At 39.6% G+C, this 17,915-nt stretch overlaps 1 protein-coding gene across 4 annotated transcripts in view; it reads right to left on the bottom strand.

Annotated features, from left to right (window-relative positions):
- Positions 1–17,915, bottom strand: part of BIVM (basic, immunoglobulin-like variable motif containing) — a 78,451-nt gene that overhangs the window by 22,651 nt on the left and 37,885 nt on the right. For 2 of the 4 annotated variants that reach the window (XM_047848695.1, XM_047848705.1), the window contains exons 8-10: positions 17,469–17,555; positions 15,149–15,245; positions 12,618–14,285 (exon numbers count right to left, since the gene is read on the bottom strand). In XM_047848695.1, the coding sequence (XP_047704651.1) occupies positions 13,992–14,285; positions 15,149–15,245; positions 17,469–17,555 (478 nt within the window). In that variant the 3' untranslated portion in view covers positions 12,618–13,991. Of the gene's footprint in view, positions 1–983; positions 1,068–1,538; positions 1,655–3,993; positions 4,170–9,493; positions 10,000–12,617; positions 14,286–15,148; positions 15,246–17,468; positions 17,556–17,915 lie in introns of those variants that run through there. The other 2 variants (XM_047848714.1, XM_047848686.1) reach the window with 2 other exon arrangements.

Here is a 17,915-nt window from a genome sequence, read left to right as displayed (position 1 = left end):
TCTAGTTGTAGGGCATGAGGAACATTCATGCAGAGAAGTATTCCAGGCAGAAACCAAAGTTCTATTAACATCTGGAAACATGGGAAAGAAAGCCTGCCTGTACACGGTATAAAAACAGCGGGTGGTGAGGATGAGAAGCATGTGATTAAGGGGCTGGAATTTATCCTCAAGAAATGAGAAGCTAGGAAGTGTTTTAGGCTACACAATGACATTATCAGATTTGGGTTTTAACAGATTCTACACTATAAAGAAGAGATTAAGCATGGTGGGTAGGAGTTCCAGCCAAGGGTAAGACCAACCAAAGACAAAGACAGAGAAAGAAGTGTAGAAGCCACTACAGTAATTGCAAGAAAGGACGATGGTGGCAGTGATGAAGATAAACAGAAATGGCCTGACTCAAAAGCTACTTGGGGTCTCAGGAACCCCTGGGAAAGGTATGGGGGCAGGTAGGGGCAGAGGCACACTCCAACCACAGAAGCTGCGACCATTAACAGTGAGCGAGAGGAAGTGCCAGAGGAAGAGGGGCGTGAGAAAGAGTGGCCAGAAAGGTTCCCAGGTAGCTGGACAGCACGGGCACCGTGTCACACATGGCTGAAAAGTGCGGTCAGCTGAGGCCTGCAAAGCGTCTACTGGATTTAGCGAGGAGGACGCTGCGTGTGGTCTCTAAGCACGGTGGTAGGAGACAGAAGACACGGGCTGAGAAACAGGTAGAGACAGCAAGTGCATGCAAAGGGGATGAAACATGTGTACGAATGAAACATCAACAGTGCTAACACGGGGTCTGCAGAAAGAAGAGAACAATCAGCACAAACCAAAACACAAGTACAAGTTAGAATGAAAAATGAAAAACATTCTAAAAGGGACAGAGAATGCATTTTCAGTTGCATTCATTCCCACATGCCTCATCATGCAGATAAAACCCAAAGATTTAAGTCTGTCTAAATACACAGACAATTACTATTTGTAAAGAGTTAAACATTTACCTGTTTTTTTCCTCCTTCTGTAAAGGTGGCAAAGCATAGAGGTCATCTCTTTGAACTTGAGTAAGACTGGGGAGCGCTTCATCTCTGAAAAACACACACAGGCTTCGACACAGGTAACGGGATTTAGGATGTTAAGTCAGGATTTTGACGACACAAGCCCTGCTGAGGAGGTGAGAAGAGGGGAGACACAGGGCAACAGGTTTCTCGCTGCTGACCTGGCTGCCCAGGCCACTGTGGTGGGAAGTAAGCACGGCCTGGAGAGAAAGAGGGCGGCTCCCCAGCACCTCGGCCAGGGCCTCGGCTATAGGCATGGACACATGCCTCATACAAGTACAAAGTGCACGCAATGCATCATTACAGCCGTTCTCTCTCCTTATCAAAGCTGACACCCACCAGAGAATTTTCACAACTTCAAATTACCAGGTCAAATGGACACCCCACTTACCCCTCTCATGTTACCACCTATTATCTGCTGAGTTAAGGTTAGGGACAGCATTAACCCAACAAAAAATTAAAAGTTTTAAGTCTTTAAAATTAATGCAATTTGCCTCTTGCCTTTTGCTTTTTAAGGCAGTTTTGATAGCTTGTCTTTTCAAAAATGTTTTCAAAAGCTTCTCTGTAGTTTTTTTGGAATCACTGGTTGCCAAATCCTTTCTCTGCCTTCTCTTAGCCTGTGAAAAGAAAGGGTAGAGGATTCTATTTCAGGGTATTAGTATATTAAAAATATTTCTCTAATTTTTTTCTATAGAATGTGGGTTTGTCTGAGCTTTCAGACTATGGATGCTTTAGTATTTCCTCCAAAGTGTTGTTTATCAGTGAAAATGTTCAGGTCTCTGATATGTAAAGCACACCGAGTTTCCCTCTAGCGATTACTGAAAGAACTAACTAGTATACAGTATTTGGGAAATGATTAATTTATTTTCAGTTTCTTTTAAATATCCTTTAATGTCCCCAGAAGCCTAAAACTTAACAATATAGTTAAGTAAATGCTTCTCCAAAGGATTATATCAATTAACTAATGTACTGTGTAAAAATCACTGTTATACCAAAACCAATTTCTGCTATTGGCCTTTATAAAATAACATTACTCAGATGCCACCCCGGCCCTCAACATCCAAGATTATATCATAAGAAATCCTAAATTATAGAGAAGTATCTTGTAAGTAATGTCCAAGTAGGAAAAAACAGAATAGTCTCCATGCTTACGGTAGAATATAAGGAAGAAACACAAAACATTCTCTTCCCTTCTAAATTAAGATATAACACTGTGGAAGTGTAAGGTGTACAATGTGTTGATTTGATACACATATATTACAAAATGATTACTACAGTAGTGTTAGCTAACACCTTTAATCATGGGGCAGGGGAATTGGGGAGATGTTTACTTTAGATAAATTCTGGAGTTCTTTCCTGTCTAATCCTTCCAAGGAGTGCCTGATACAGTGTATCCTGGATAATTTAAAACTGCAACATGCGAATCTACACCTTTTACTCAGGGAACAAATATCCCCAAGCTACTGCAGATCCTTACTTTTATCCTATATTCTCACTTACTTAGACAATGCCTGTCCAATGTAATTATGAAGTGATGAGCTGGCATTTTCAACACATAAAAGTCCTATGTCCAAATGGGTGCTATCATTTGGGGCATACACAATTACTCCAAAGTTCACGCCTTTGTTCCAACATTGTTTGAAACTACTTTCAGAATAAAGAAACTCCTGGGGCGCCTGGGTGGCTCAGTCAGTTGAGCATCCAACTCTTGAGTTAGGCTCAGGTCATGATCTCACAGTTTTTGGGATCAAGCCCAGAGTCAGGCTCTGCACTGACAACACAGAGTCTGCTTGGGATTCTCTCTCTGTCTCTCTCTTCCCCTTCCCCACTCTTGTTCTAGGAAGGAAGGAAGGAAGGAAGGAAGGAAGGAAGGAAGGAAGGAAGGAACTCATTATAATTGTTTTATATCCTGGCTAATTTCCTTCCTCGATAATCCACTTTAATCACACCTGGCACCACACAAAATCACCTATTCCTAACATCCCATCAGTGTTTAAACACTGAGGACCCACGATCTCAGATTCAGAGCATTTCCCCAACAGGTTCTCTGTAGCGCTCAGCAGCATAGCTGAAACATGCATATAACAGCTACAAAGATACTCTAGAAGGAAAAATCCCAAGTGTAAGAATTTTAGTAGTTTTATTAAAAGTTGAATTTTAGCATTGCACCCAGGAGGTACTCTCACAAATAATCCTTTTTGAAAAGAAAAAGTGTTGGGAAGCCTGGGTGGCTCAGTCGCTTAAGCCTCCAACTTCAGCTCAGGTCATGATCTCACGGCTCGTGAGTTTGAGCCCCACATCAGGCTCTGTGCTGACAGCTCAGAGCCTGGAGCCTGCTTCAGATTCTGTGTCTCCCTCTCTCTCTCTGCCCCTACCCTGCTCATGCTCTGTCTCTCAAAAGTAAACATTTAAAAAAAAATTCTTTTAATAAAAAATAAAGATGGGGCGCCTGGGTGGCGCAGTCGGTTAAGCGTCCGACTTCAGCCAGGTCACGATCTCGCGGTCCGGGAGTTCGAGCCCCGCGTCAGGCTCTGGGCTGATGGCTCAGAGCCTGGAGCCTGTTTCCGATTCTGTGTCTCCCTCTCTCTCTGCCCCTCCCCCGTTCATGCTCTGTCTCTCTCTGTCCCAAAAATAAATAAACGTTGAAAAAAAAAAATTTTTTTTAAATAAAAAATAAAGAGAAAATTAAAATTATACATGAACTTTTTTAAATGTTTATTTATTCTGAGAGACAGCAAGCATGCGTTCATGCACAAGTATGGAGGGGCAGAGAGAGGACCCCAAGCAGGCTCTAGGCTAACACAAGGGCCCAATCCCACAACTGCGAGGTCATGACTTGAGCTGAAATCAAGAGTCAGAACCCAACTGACTGAGCCACCCAGGTGCCCCAAACTTTTCTTTCTCTCTAAGAATACAGAAAGAAAAAAAAAAAAAAAAAAAAACAGATGACTCTTACCAAAGTCTGTTTCTTCAACAGTGGAGCATCCCCATCAAACACAAAAATAGGACGAATTCGAAAAAATAAGAGTTTGCAGAGCCGATGAAACAAAGTGAGAAGATGAGCATTTTCTATCGAGTTCCCATGGCGATCCCGGACTCCTCTTAGTGCCTGGTTCAACCAAATGCTAATATCTGGTAGAATTGTTAAAGTAAAGATTTTGGACTTTCTTCCCTCACCCCCACAATTTCAACTTCCCAATAACCGATATCATCTAAACATTGAAACTAAGCACTCATCACAATTCATTTGAAATTGGAGAATGTTTAGCCCTGATGGAATCTACCTAAAATCAGTTAATTTTATTTGAACCCTTGTTACTACTGTTCACATACTGAATTTTAAAATCTTACATCAATAGATGTGTCCTTTTAGAAAATCTAATTGCAAATAATTGCTTCTTTAAAGAAAACTAATCTCTACAGAATTTTCATAAATTAGCACAACTCTTTTGGAGAACAATTTGGCAATTCATAGCAAAAAAATGTAAAAACTTGCATTCTATTTTACTACTTCTTCCAGACATTAGTCCTCAGAAAATCATCATAGACTTACAATAAGAGTTACTTTCATGAATGTTTACAGTAATAAAAACATGAAAAACAATGTAAAAGGTTTCCAACAGATCTTTAAACTAAATCATGATATACTGATTTGCTGAAATACCAAAGAGCCCTCAAAACTGGAAGCTACAGAAGCATATATATAGTGATAAGAAAGACAATCACAAAACATTAAAGGAGACACAACAGGTCACAAAACTCCGGAATGCATAATTACATTTTATAACATACAGGACACGTTAAATATAAAAAGCTAGAAGTTCAGGTACCAAAATATTAACAATAGTTATCTCTTTTGCAATTACAAGTAACTTACATCTTCTTGGAGTTTGCTTATATTTAACCTTTGTAAAAACTGCTTCTTACCAAATTACTTCCTACGTGTCCGCACGACAGAGGGATACAGCACGGCGGGTCCTCCCCTCCCCATCTCCTTGCCAGCTCCTCTAATTCTCCACTCAAGCCTGGCTTCAGCAGTGCTCTCCCTCAGGCCCTCTCCCCTCCTCCTGCTGCACAGGCTGCCTAGGCCACCTCAGCACCCCCACACCACACCCTCTCCCTATGTGAGCTCTGTCCTGACCCTCAGACTAGATGGCCTAGATGACACCTCTACCTGATGCCTCACAGATGTTCCCAACTTCACATGATCAAAACTAGACACAGGTCTTTTCTACCAGGCTGCTTACGTCCCCATTACAGTGAAACCTGTTCACTGGAGTCAGATCACTGAATGTCATCCCCTACACTCCCCTCATCCAAACACTACCAGATCCTATCAATTCCACCTTTCAGCCCGTCTTGAAGGTAGACCCTTCCTGCCTCCAGGGTCTTCTCACTTGCCCCTTCTTCTGCCTGAGTTTCTCTCTCTTAGCCTAGTTATCTCCAACTCATAGGTCCCGGTCTATGCGTCACTTCCTCAGCCCAGACAAAGACCTCCACTTATGTGCTCCTATTCAAAACGTATTGCTTATTATGTGGCAGAAAACCCACTGAGGATATAGCACTGAACAAAACAAGGGGTTTGCCCTTGTAGAGTTGACAATGTAGTGGAGGGAAAAACCAAACCATGGGCTCCATGCCTTGTCTAGACCATGTTTTTGTGCACTGCTCCCCTTTCACAGGACATATAGGAGTCAACAAATACTTGCTATTAAATGAGCTGAACAGTCAAGTATTTAAATGAATGTATATTACCTAATTTATAACTGTAAAACAAATTAGGGCAATCAACAATTAACTTAATAAATACTATGAAAAAAATAGTGGAAAGCAAGCTATTATTATATTCATTCCTATATTTGAGTGCTACTATGTGCCAGGCTTATCTAAGATCCCAAGATCTTGAGATAGAACAGTAAACATAGCCCTGAACAAAACAGATATGGTATCCATCTCCAAGAAATTTGCACTCCAATGGGGAAGATGAACAATAAAATAGAAGAAAAATGAATAGATACATATTATATATTATAGATATACTATAATACATATAGATATAATACAAAAAAAGCAAATAGAGCAGAGTAAAAGGACAAGGGGGGCGGGGATCAGTAGCTCTTTACTTAGGGAAAGCCTATGTGAAGAAATAGTGGAGTCCTGAATGAACAAGAGGAACAGTGAGATAAGAGGGACAGCAAATGTGAATGCCCTAAGAGAGAACCATGCTTCCACTGAAGGACAATGTGGCAAGATCTGAGCCAAAGGAGCAACAGAGTTGATGTGCATGTGCAGCCACCGGAATGTGACTTAAAGATCACCCCAGTGGACGAGTGAGGAATAAACTAATTATAATATCCCTAGTAAAAGCACACAGCAATGGTGGAGACAAGAAGTGGCAGGATAAAGGATCTACCTTGGAAGTAGGATTTGGTGTTGACTTAGTTCTATACTGTATTGGATAAAATATTCCTGCCTGGCTTGTTTCTGGTTGCTACACTGTTGGACAGTATTAAGTTTCTACTTAAACCATTATTTTGAATGTTATGATCAATGAGAAAACCTAATTTCAGATCAGTGGCTCTCAACTCTGGATATGGCTCTCAACTCTTCAAACTGGATAGGAAACTTTTAATTCATAGATTACTGAACATAGATATGCCTAAAATTCTAAATCAAAGATACTGAGATGAGTCTTTTTTTTTTTTTTAATTAATCTTAAGTGGTCTCAGCTAGGGTTGAAAGCTCCAGCTTGAAATTACTTTTTAAAATTATATAAAACAAGGCATTCTGAAAATATTTGCATATTTTGACTTGCCTAATTTCAGTCAGTTTATTTTTAAAAAAAAAGCATTAAATTCATCCCAGGGCTAGAAAAAAGTTAAATCCACAGCAAAGCCAGAATCACTTCATAGATAAGACCCAAAGGACCAATAACATTTTGAAACAAAAGATAAATTACTTTAGTTAGGTGATTTAAAATTTAATCTCCATTAGTATGTATAGCCTAAAGAGAGTATAATATTTTGCTAACAGATTTAAATGCAGTTTACAAATGTTAAGGTCCACAAGAGTCAAAAGTTAAACCGTTAATTATTATTGGATGCATTTAGATTATATAAATAAACAAGGCACTCATCCACAGATGGTTTAAAAAAATGTATTTTAAGGATCCAAGAGTAAATTATGAACATAATGTGTCATGGAAAATTTCTTCATTAACATAGAAGACAAAAATATTGGAATATAGGTCAGATATTTGAATTCGAATTCCCATGAAAATGTTACAAAGCTGGAAAGAGCCCAAATGTCCATCGATGGATGAATGGATAAAGAAGATGTGGTGTATATATATACAATGGAGTATTACTCAGCAATCAAAAAGAATGAAATCTTGCCATTTGCAACTGCATGGATGAAACTAGAGGGTATTAATGCAAGCGAAATTAGTCAGAGAAAGACAAAAATCATATGACTTCACTCATATGAGGACTTTAAGATATAAAACAGATGAACATAAGGAAAGGGAAGCAAAAATAATATAAAAACAGGGAGGGGTACAAAACATAAGAGACTCTTAAATATGGAGAACAAACAGAGGGTTACTGGAGGCGATGTGGGGGGGGGGGGGGTGGGCTAAATGGGTAAAGGGCATCAAGGAATCTACTCCTGAAATCATTGTTGCACTATATGCTAACTAACTTGAATGCAAATTAAAAAATAAATAAATATAAAAAAAGAAAATGAAACAAAGCAAAATCAACTATAGGACAGCAGTCAAATATTCTTTTTACGTATATATATTTATACACACACACATATATATACATATATATGTGTATATATATGTGTATATATATGTGTATATATATATATATATATATATATATATACACACATATATAAGCTTGTATTTATAACTGGAGGATCATTGATAGTCCTCTTTAAATGGTTTGTTCTTTCAGACAAACTTAATAACCTCATGAAAATTATTTCATGTCCCAAAAGAGCTCCCGAGTCATCTAAAACACAGGTCACCTGAATTCTAAATTAAATGCTTTATCTTCCTTACTTTGATTTTCCCAGAAAATCAGAATGCTGAACTTCATGCGTCAGCTCAGTGATTTTACAAATCATCAATTCTTCATAGAGGCTGCCACATAAAATGCCTAAGTCTTTGCTGAAGTTTGAAGGGTTCCTGTCACCAAAAACTGCTTTCCTTCCCATAGAGTTCTATGAAGAAAATCTTTAGAAAGCAGTGAAGAACCACTAGAGGGCAGCAATAGCGCGTTGCTTTAAAACAACAACAGACTCTCCCTTTCCCGATACAAGGTATCCTTCAAAAACTTTTAAGCAAGGCAAAACTCATTACGGGTGTATTTCAAGATTACTCACACTGCAGAAAATATAATCATCATCTTACTTTATTTGAAAAACTATCAGTGTCACATCGTGTACAAGTTGTCTCCACACTAAATGACAGCTCCTCACTCAGTGGCCCCTTCTGCAGGACTCCCACATACTCTTAAACTGCATTTACCGCCGACAGCAAGTATTTGCAGGACTCTTGTCCTCCTAGATTACAGCTCCTGTGCCCACCTAGGGACTGGCACAAGGTACCACCAGCTTCCAGAACAGCCACTCAAAGGTGAAGGAGGAGGAGGAGGGAGAGAAGGATGCTTAACTTACAAAAAGACCAAAACTTCAGAAATAGCATTCACAGGTTTTGATAAAGCAGAAAAACACTTAATTTCAAAGACACACAAAACCAGCCAGACATATGCACAAACGACAATCTTTTAAAAGCCTATCACAGAGGCCGGGAGGTTTAAAAAAAAAAAAAAAAAAAAAAAAAAAAAAGGCCACTGTGTACCTTTTGAAATCTTTTCACTGTTGTACTACATGAATTCCCTAGTCCAAAACTCATAATAAGAAATTGTAAAAGTTACTTTTGAAAAAGAAAAAAAGGTCAAACACCTGTCCACACTATCCTTGTTCTCTCTAATACGCGTAAGTGGAGCAGTGGAGCAGGGCTCAGGACCCGCGAGCAACACTACCGGTAGGAAGTCCGCCTCATTTAACTCCACGCTGACCCCCCCCCCCCAAGCCGACCGATGCTTTTAACCTTTACAATATTAACTAAGCTTTCACTTAAATAACCCCTTTACTCCTCATACCAACCCCGCGTGCAGATACTATTACTACCTCCACTTTGCAGACGAGAGGAGGAAAGCACTGCCCCTAAGTAATAAAACCAGAGGACTGCAGCCCAGCGTGGCATTCCTGCAAAGCGGGGGAAAGCAGACACTTGAAGAAAAAACGTGGCGAAGGAGATGCCACTGCTACCCCGCGGGAGACCGTCGCCCTGCCAACACCACGCTGGGCCCAAAAAAGGGAGCCGGGAGTAACTGCCTGACGCGGGTCCCTGCACCCGAGAACCGACGATGCGTTAAGGATACCCACGGCGAGGATCTTCCCTTCCAGCGTCTCCGGGCTCACTTGCCGCCCGGAGCACTCCAGCAGCTTCCAGAGCCCCTGGACCCCCATGAGGCCTCCGGCGACACTCGGCGGCGGGGTCGCGGGAGACCTTCTATTCCGATCCTACCACAGCCTGCACCACCGCAGGGGCTCGGGCGGAGCTCCCCCTGCTCCCACCCAGGGAAGATGGAAAATAATACAGGGTTTCCAGGGAAAACCGGCACCGGCGAAAACGGCACTTCCTGGCGGCTGACACTGCCTCACGGAAGAAAGGCGGGAGCCCAGAGAATGGCCGGCGTCAGGGAGGCGCTAGTCCTCCTCTCTCCTAAGGTTTGGCCCAAATGTGTGCCCTCTTAGCGGAAGAGCAGTGAGGGGACTACGCAGACGAAACAGCCAGGGGGTCCCCCAACACCTACTGTCCCGTAGAGTTAACGCGTAAACCCACACAAAATGGGTTAGGCGGACGGGTCTCCGCTTCCATTTAATAGCTGCTCAGGGCGGAAGTGCCGCCTCACAGCCCTACGTATAGTCGCTGCGCCTTTTCCTTCCGGAAGCGAGGGGGCGGTGCAGCCTCCGTGTTTGTGTCCTGTCATTCCCGAGCTTGCTCCACGCTGGCGTTCTGTCGCAGCCAGATGTTGAAACTGTGCGCTGAGGTCATTGATTTCCATGTGGTTTTTCCGTACCATCCCCCCCCGCCCCCACCGGCCGCCACTTCTGCAAACTCTTAATACCAACTTTAGGACAAAACTATCAAAAACTGGTTTTTAGCAAAACCACTTCCCAAAGTGTTGTTTTTTTGTTTTTTGTTTTTTGCATTTCCTCCATGTGTGGAATAATCCCCACAAATTGTTCCTACTTGTATTTTACAGAGGTTAATATAATTGCCTATTCTATTTTTGTTCCCCCCTCTCCCCACCTGCAACGTAGATTATAAACTTATTGAAACCAAGAATTATCTTGTTGACTGTTAGAGCCCCACTCCCAACACTTAGGGATTCCATAAATACCCCCTAAATGACCTCTGTCGGCCTCTAATCTAAAGCTCTCCAGTACATCTTGCACCCCCTGAAAGAGAATTTCCCCGCAAGCCTGGCAGCCTTTGGTCCAAATCCTGAGTGAGCCACACAAGAGCCCTGTGTTTGTGGGCTGAGTTGTGTGCACCTCTAAAATTTGGATGTTAAAGCCCTAAACCCCAGCCAGCACCTCAGAATGTGACTCTATTTGGAGATGGGGCCTTTTAAAGGTTAAAGTTAAAATGAGGTTGTGAGGGTAAACCTAATCCAATCTGACTGGCATCCTTATCAGGGAAATTTGGGGCACACAGAGAGAGACACCAGGGATGTGCACACTGGGGAGGACCATGTGAGGACACAGCTAGGAGGTGGCCATCTGCAAGCCAAAGAGAAAGGCTCGGGAAAAACCAAACCTGTCAACACCTTGATCTTGGACTTCCAGCCTCCAGAACTGTGAGAAAATAAATGTGTTATTTAAGCCACCCAGTCTGTATGGTAGAAGACACCATATGATCCTAAGCGAGTTTCTTCACCAATGAGAGTCTGAATAAAGTGGAGATGCCACCTCCCTGGGGTCGTTCTGAGGTCAGTGATTTAATATGAAACACCTAAGGGGTCATAGTGCTCAAATTAGTTTGTTGAGGGGGGCCTGGGTAGCTCAGTCGGTTAAGTGTCCAACTTGATCCTGGCTCAGGTCATGATCTCATAGTTCCTGAAATGGACCCAGCCCGGGACCCACGTGGAGCCTGCTGGGGTTCTCTCTCCCTCTCTCTCACCACTCCTCCCCCACTCATGCATGTGCACGCGCGCTCTCTCTCAAAACAAATAAACTTAAAAAAAGAATTGAAAATAAAATTAGTGTGTTAAATTAATGATTGAAGGAAAATATGCTACGGGTAAAACTAATGTACAAACTGTGATGGCTCACAGAGCAACTTGCCTGAGCTCTGTTAGGTGTCTGGGAAAAGGAAAATTTGGAAGTGTTTTTGCTGCTGCACCAGCTTGGCCTAAAGATGGGACACAGTAGTAGGGAAAGGAACAGTTTCAGGATTTGATCTAAATGAACATTTTTTATGCCTAAGAGCTGAGTAAAAACAAATAGCCAATGAAGGCATTTGAGTATTAGAAGTGCTTTTAAAACCAGAGCAACATTTCTTGAGTACAAAATATTCTTTTGAAGGAACAGGAACTAAGGGGTGTATGTTTGACTTACAGTGAATTGGTTCCTTTAGATGCTGCTTAAAGGGCTCACTATCAACATTCTGAGCAGTAAAATACACATCTTTTGGAGAAATGATAGCAAGAACTATCTACAAATCACTGTTCTAAACACTGTACGTGCATTAACTTATTTATTCTTCAAAACAATTTGTAAAATAGATGATATTATCCCCATATTACCAATGAGGAAATAAACACAGAAATATTCATCTTAACTTCCCCTACGTGATACAGCTAGCAAGTATAGAGCCAGTATTTGAGCCTTCAGTGCTTCTATGGAGACTCCTAGGAAGAGATGACCAATAAATCAAATAGGACAGGAGTGTTACTAATCTTGAAAGAGAAGTGTACAGTAACTTCCATATAGTTTTTGGGAAATTAGTCTCTGTAAACCTTACTATGCTCTTAATAACTGCCAAACTTGTATATCAAGTTATTAAGTAATCCTATATATCAAGACTTTTCTAAAATTATTTATGGCCAATAGGCAATCTGTATAAACTCATCCTCTTTTCCTAGGTGTCACTGTATTCTCCATGTTGCATTTGTCTCCTTTCCTCTTGGTTCCTCCTATCTACCTCTTCTCTTAAATATTTCATTAAACTCTATGAAACTGCTGATATTCAACCATGTTTGACCTACAAAAATGACAACTTTGTTTGGTCCAAGCTTATATAATTAAATTTTCTACTTCCTATTATGTAGTCTTACAGGAATCTAAAATTATAGTCATAATGTATATTGTTTCATTGATTATAAAAATCAGATATAAGATGGTTTCTTATACTACTTAGGCGGAATTGTCACGGGCTTCAAACCGAATTCCAAGGGTACTCCCTATGTAAAAGAAAGGTTCACAATATTCACATTATTAAAAGTAGAAAACAAAACTTTATTTGATGAAAACTTCTTAAAAGTTCCAGTGTGAAGTAACAAAATCAACAACCGACAAATCTCTCAGTCCTTTGCATTTCACGCAAAATATTCTCTTCAGAAAAATGACCATTTCACAATATATATCCCTGTCTGTAGGCTAGGCATGTCTGAGTGGATAAATGGGTATAAAATTCAAAAGAGAAGAAAATGAAAATATTTTAAAAATAAAAATCTGAACCCTCTCCTTGAGGTGTATTGCAATATGGTTACCAACATATTCAGCACCTTGTAAGAATCAAGTTACTGATTTGAGTCATGAACAGCCCCTGAAATGAAAGAACATGTCACAGGCTGACAGCAGAAGAAAAATTGACATCAACTAGAGAGGAGCTGAAATACATGAAATCCACTCTTTCTGAACTATTTAACACACTCACTACAAACAGCTAATTGTATGACTTAAAAAAGGAAGCAGCTCAGAGTTGGGAATATGGATATTTGTCCTCTGAGTGGCAATGGCATTCCTAATGCATCTTTAATGCTGTTAACAACATAGGACTCCACACTCAGGGACCAGTCAAATATTGGAAGATCTCATTTCACAGATTACCTTGGATATAGAAACTTTGAATTCCACTTTTCTTTTATTCTATCCCAAAACAAGGTTCACCGTAGACAGAAGTCTTTCAAGGCCTGAAGATCTTGTCAATGTTGGATGGTAACATACCAAGTCAAGAAAGCCAAGAATATCCCGAATCAATGCACCAATAGAAAAGATCAGTTTCTTGAGTCTTTGCTTTGCCTCTTTATTGAGGATCCTGAAAAAGTTAGTCAGGAAACAAATGAGGCAGGCAAGATGCTGCTTGCAAGTAAAAGAATTCTAGACTCGCTAAATAATTTTAAATGAGCTTTAACCATGAGAGAAAGCTAGAAATCAACAGCCCCAATTTTCTTTAAAAGGGCAGATGGTACCTTTTATCTTGAGTTTAGGAATAAAACTATCTGCAACAAATGTATGGCGATCGAGTTATAAGAAACCACTTCATGCTTAAGTATTTCAAATCATGATGCTATTAAGTGAATTTGTGTTTGATTTGTTTATATGTAATTTTATTGGATTTTGTGAAATTGTCCATAATGTTTGTATACTCTTTAAAAGGACAATAATCTGTGCTTACCTGCTTCTATATCTGAAATCACCCATCATAATCATATACAAGCTTATTTACTGGAGAACTACAAGGTTATATTTTGTACCACAAGCTCTGTTCCTATTTAGTGTAGACTTAATAAAACCTTCTACTGTCTTAATGCAGTCTTGTATAGAGCAGTCGTGTGTATAACACAAGTTGTTCAATACCCAACATGGTCAGTCATTCCCATCATAATCACTGTAACCCTGGTAACCACTGTTCCTTCTCTCATGGATACTGGACATCTTTTTCCATGCCGAGTCCTGATGGAAACTAGCACTGAAAGACCGGCCCAGGCGCCCATGCTGCTTCTTGGAGATATTATCTTCACTCTCAGATTTGGCTATTCCCTGGGCATGTGTTGGAGGTTGTGATTCTTGTCTAATGGTTCCAAATGGAAAGTTCCAAAGGCCAAATCGTTGCCAATTAAGTCTCTGGAATGCTATGATGCAATGCAAATTTCCCCCAACCTGAGAAGAAAAAAAAAAAAAGGTTGGGTTAAGAAAGTGAAAGGAAATTAATTATACTAATAATGTGGGTTCCTATGAATTGCCTTATTTTTCCCCCTTCACCTGCCTCAAAACAGTACTTACCCTTTTCAGATACCATCAGATCACCTTATCCTGCATCATTCTTGACCAGCTGCCTTTACAAAAATATAACAATGCCCACAGGAGCCAAAACAACCCCCCACCACCCATATGACTCTCCACTGGTCACACACACTGCTGCTTCCCCATCTGCCCAGTCCAAACACCAAGATCATTCCTCTTCCTGTCTCCTATATGTTCTTGATGTTAGTAGGACCATATCAGTGGAATGTCAACTCAATCCACACAATCTACTTTCACTGAGCACCTCCCCAAGCCTCCTTGTTTGTACACATGACTCTGCTTCATGGCCACAGTTCATTTGGCTCAGAAGTGAACACCTGACCCAAGCTGGCCCAAAACTATGGGACTGAGCCTGGGCAGGCCACTCTCAGCCTATCTAGACTGCTCACCTGAAAGGGAGACATAAGTTGAAGTTCTTGATCTTCAGAAAGTAAATATTCAGACAGGTAAGAACAACATGTAACTCCCAGAAGAATGAGACAGAGAAGCTATTTGGCCCCTGCCACCATTCTTTTACCAGGTACCAGTCCCTTCTGATTCCGGGCTATCCTCCTTGTGTTTTCATTCTAAAGATACCCCTCTTTCCTGAACATAATTTTCACTCTTCTATCTGAGATAATCTGAACTGGATTTCTGTTATTTACAACCTAAGGAGTACTGAGTAAAACAGTGCCTTTTGTCGGCTTGGGAAATATCTTCAGCTACAATGGTGTTCTTACCTTCTTTGTTTTTCGATACTGCAGCCCCCTCTCTAAGTGTCGGATATCTAGATATTCTGGATTTTGAGTGTTGAGATCAGTAACAATATCTGCCCACCTATAGTGAAAAAGGAAGGATAAAGCACACTTTTCTCTAAGTACAAAATACCACTGTAATGGAACTTTTCACATGAGCAATTTGCTACAATATTACCATAACGATAATTCTTTCATAACAAGATTGTTCCACATCCTAAGCACTAATTCTTTTTTTATGACAAGTCTGCTTAACCAACTATTGCCAAGATTCTCAGTTCAAAAAATGGCTACTTTCATTATGAAATACATATTTATCAACCCGTTAAATGACATCCTGCAGGCTAGAGTAGAAAGAGCCCATATTTCCTTTTCAATTAGAGTCGAGTTTTCAAAAGATTTCAAAGTTAACATGTGTTTATTCACAGATAACATGATTTATTGTATAGAAAACACAAAGCAATTGCAAATTACTTTGGATTATAAAACTATTACTGGAATTGTGAGTGAGTCTGATAAAAATGCAAGATTCAAGGCCTATGTAGAAAAATAGATTGCATTTTTGTACACTACCAGAAACTAATTCAGAAGTGAAATTTTTTAAAGGAAGGTGCCAAGAGGTACAAACTTCCAGTTATAGGATAAATAAGTACTAGGGATGTAATATACAACATGGTGATTATAGCGAACACTGCTGTGTGACATACAGGGAAGTTGTTAAGAGAGTAGATCCTAAGAGTGCTCATCACAAGGAGAATTCTTTCGTTAACATACTGTAGTCATCATTTCACAATATATGTAAATCAAACCATCATGTTCTACACCATTAACTTATATAGCGATATGTGTCAATTATGTCTCAATAAAACTGGAAAACAGACAAATTTTTTATTGCAAATGGTATCGATTTGCAATACCATCAAAAAACATAACAAACTTATAGATCTGTACAGCATAATGGCTACAGTTAATAATACCATATGGTACACTTGAAACTTGCTGAGAGAGCAGATCTTAAGTGTTCTCACCACATATAGGCAGAAAGTGTAACTACGTAAGCTGATAGATATGTTAATTGACACTTGATTGTGGCAACCATTTCACAAAATGTAGATCAAATCAGCACACGGTACACTTTAAATATATACATTGTATTTGTGTATTACAACTCAATAAAGCCAGGAAAATAAAAAAAAAATAAGTAAAAAAAAAAACAAAATAACAATATCAAATATTGGAGAAGATATGAAGAAAAGCTGGGTTCTCTATACATTGCCTGTAGGAGTATAAAATGGCATAACCCCACTGGAGAACTTTCTCCCAGCTTCATAAATACACAGCTATCCTATAATCAGCAACCCCAATCCTAGATACCTATCCAAGAGGAAGAAAACATATAAACATGTCCTCCAAAAACTTGCACAATAAAATGTGGCAGATCCATACAGCAGAAAATTATTTGGCCATATCAAGGAATGAAGTTCTGGTCTATGCCACAACACAGATGAACACTGAAAACATTACTCTAAGTGAAAAAAGATACAAAAGTCCACATATTGTATGATTCCATTTATAGGAAATGTCCATATCAGGCAAATGCACAGAGATAGAAAGTAGATCAGTGTTGCCAGGGAGTGAGGGGAGGGGGCTGGGGAGTGACTGCTAATGGGTATGGGGTTTTAGTTCCTAGAATTAAATCGTGGTGGTTGATGCTCAACTCTGAATATACGAAAATCCACTGAATTGTATACATTTTTAAAAGGGTGAACCTTATGGTATGTGAATTTTATCTCAGTGAAGCTGTTACCTAGAAATTTTCTAACGATATAAACATTGGCGTTCCTAATAGCTTTACCCACATAAGACCAAACTCAAAATAATCCAAATGGTCATCAACAGAAAAATGGATAAAAAATCGTGGTACACTTACACTAGTTAATACCACTCAGCAGTAAAAAAAAAAAAAAAAAATCATGATATGCATGACAAAGTAGATGAATCTCACAAGGTTACTTAAATGATAGAAGCCAGATAAGAAAGAATATTTTATGACTCCATTTACATGAATTTCAAGAACATGCAAAGCAACCCATCATGACAGAGCAGAGGCTGTCTATGGGGACTGACAGGAAAGGAGAATGAGGGTACTTTCAATACAATGAAAATGTTCCATATCTTGATTGCAGTGATGATTACACAGGTATATTCATTTATCAAACTCCACCTAATTATACAATTAAGATCTGTGCATTTCACTATATGTAAATCTTACCTAAATTAAAGAGAATAAGGGAAGTTAACATACTTTTTACAGTGAATAGCAGGATGTTTTCTACTTGATTCTCCAATTAAGATCCAATACTCTACTTCTTGTGGTGAGAGGGGACCCCTGCTAAATATAAAACAGATTAAAAGTAGGCTTAATAAAGGTCATTCACTCCCTTGAAAGTATTGCTTCCACTATGTTAATAAAAAATATACTAAAGTTATTCAAAGATGACATTCATTAATACTAGAATAGATAATTGGAGTTTAAGCTTGAACAAACTTCTTAAGACCATTAAAGAGAAAGCATAAATAAAACTTAGGTCTTGATCTCAATTATAAAATCTAGGGATAAAAAAGAAAAGAAAAAAAATGAAATATACCACCTCTTAGAATCTAAAAAAAGAGAAAAAATCCTAGCATCCTACAAGTATTCTTCAGCTACTCCTCTCCTTTCACTGTACATTTAGAAGTTTTCAAAAGGCAT

This window comes from Prionailurus viverrinus, chromosome A1 (assembly GCF_022837055.1).
Source record: "Prionailurus viverrinus isolate Anna chromosome A1, UM_Priviv_1.0, whole genome shotgun sequence".
In the NCBI taxonomy this organism is placed as follows: domain Eukaryota; kingdom Metazoa; phylum Chordata; class Mammalia; order Carnivora; family Felidae; genus Prionailurus; species Prionailurus viverrinus.
This window is presented reverse-complemented; position numbering and strand designations above follow the sequence as displayed.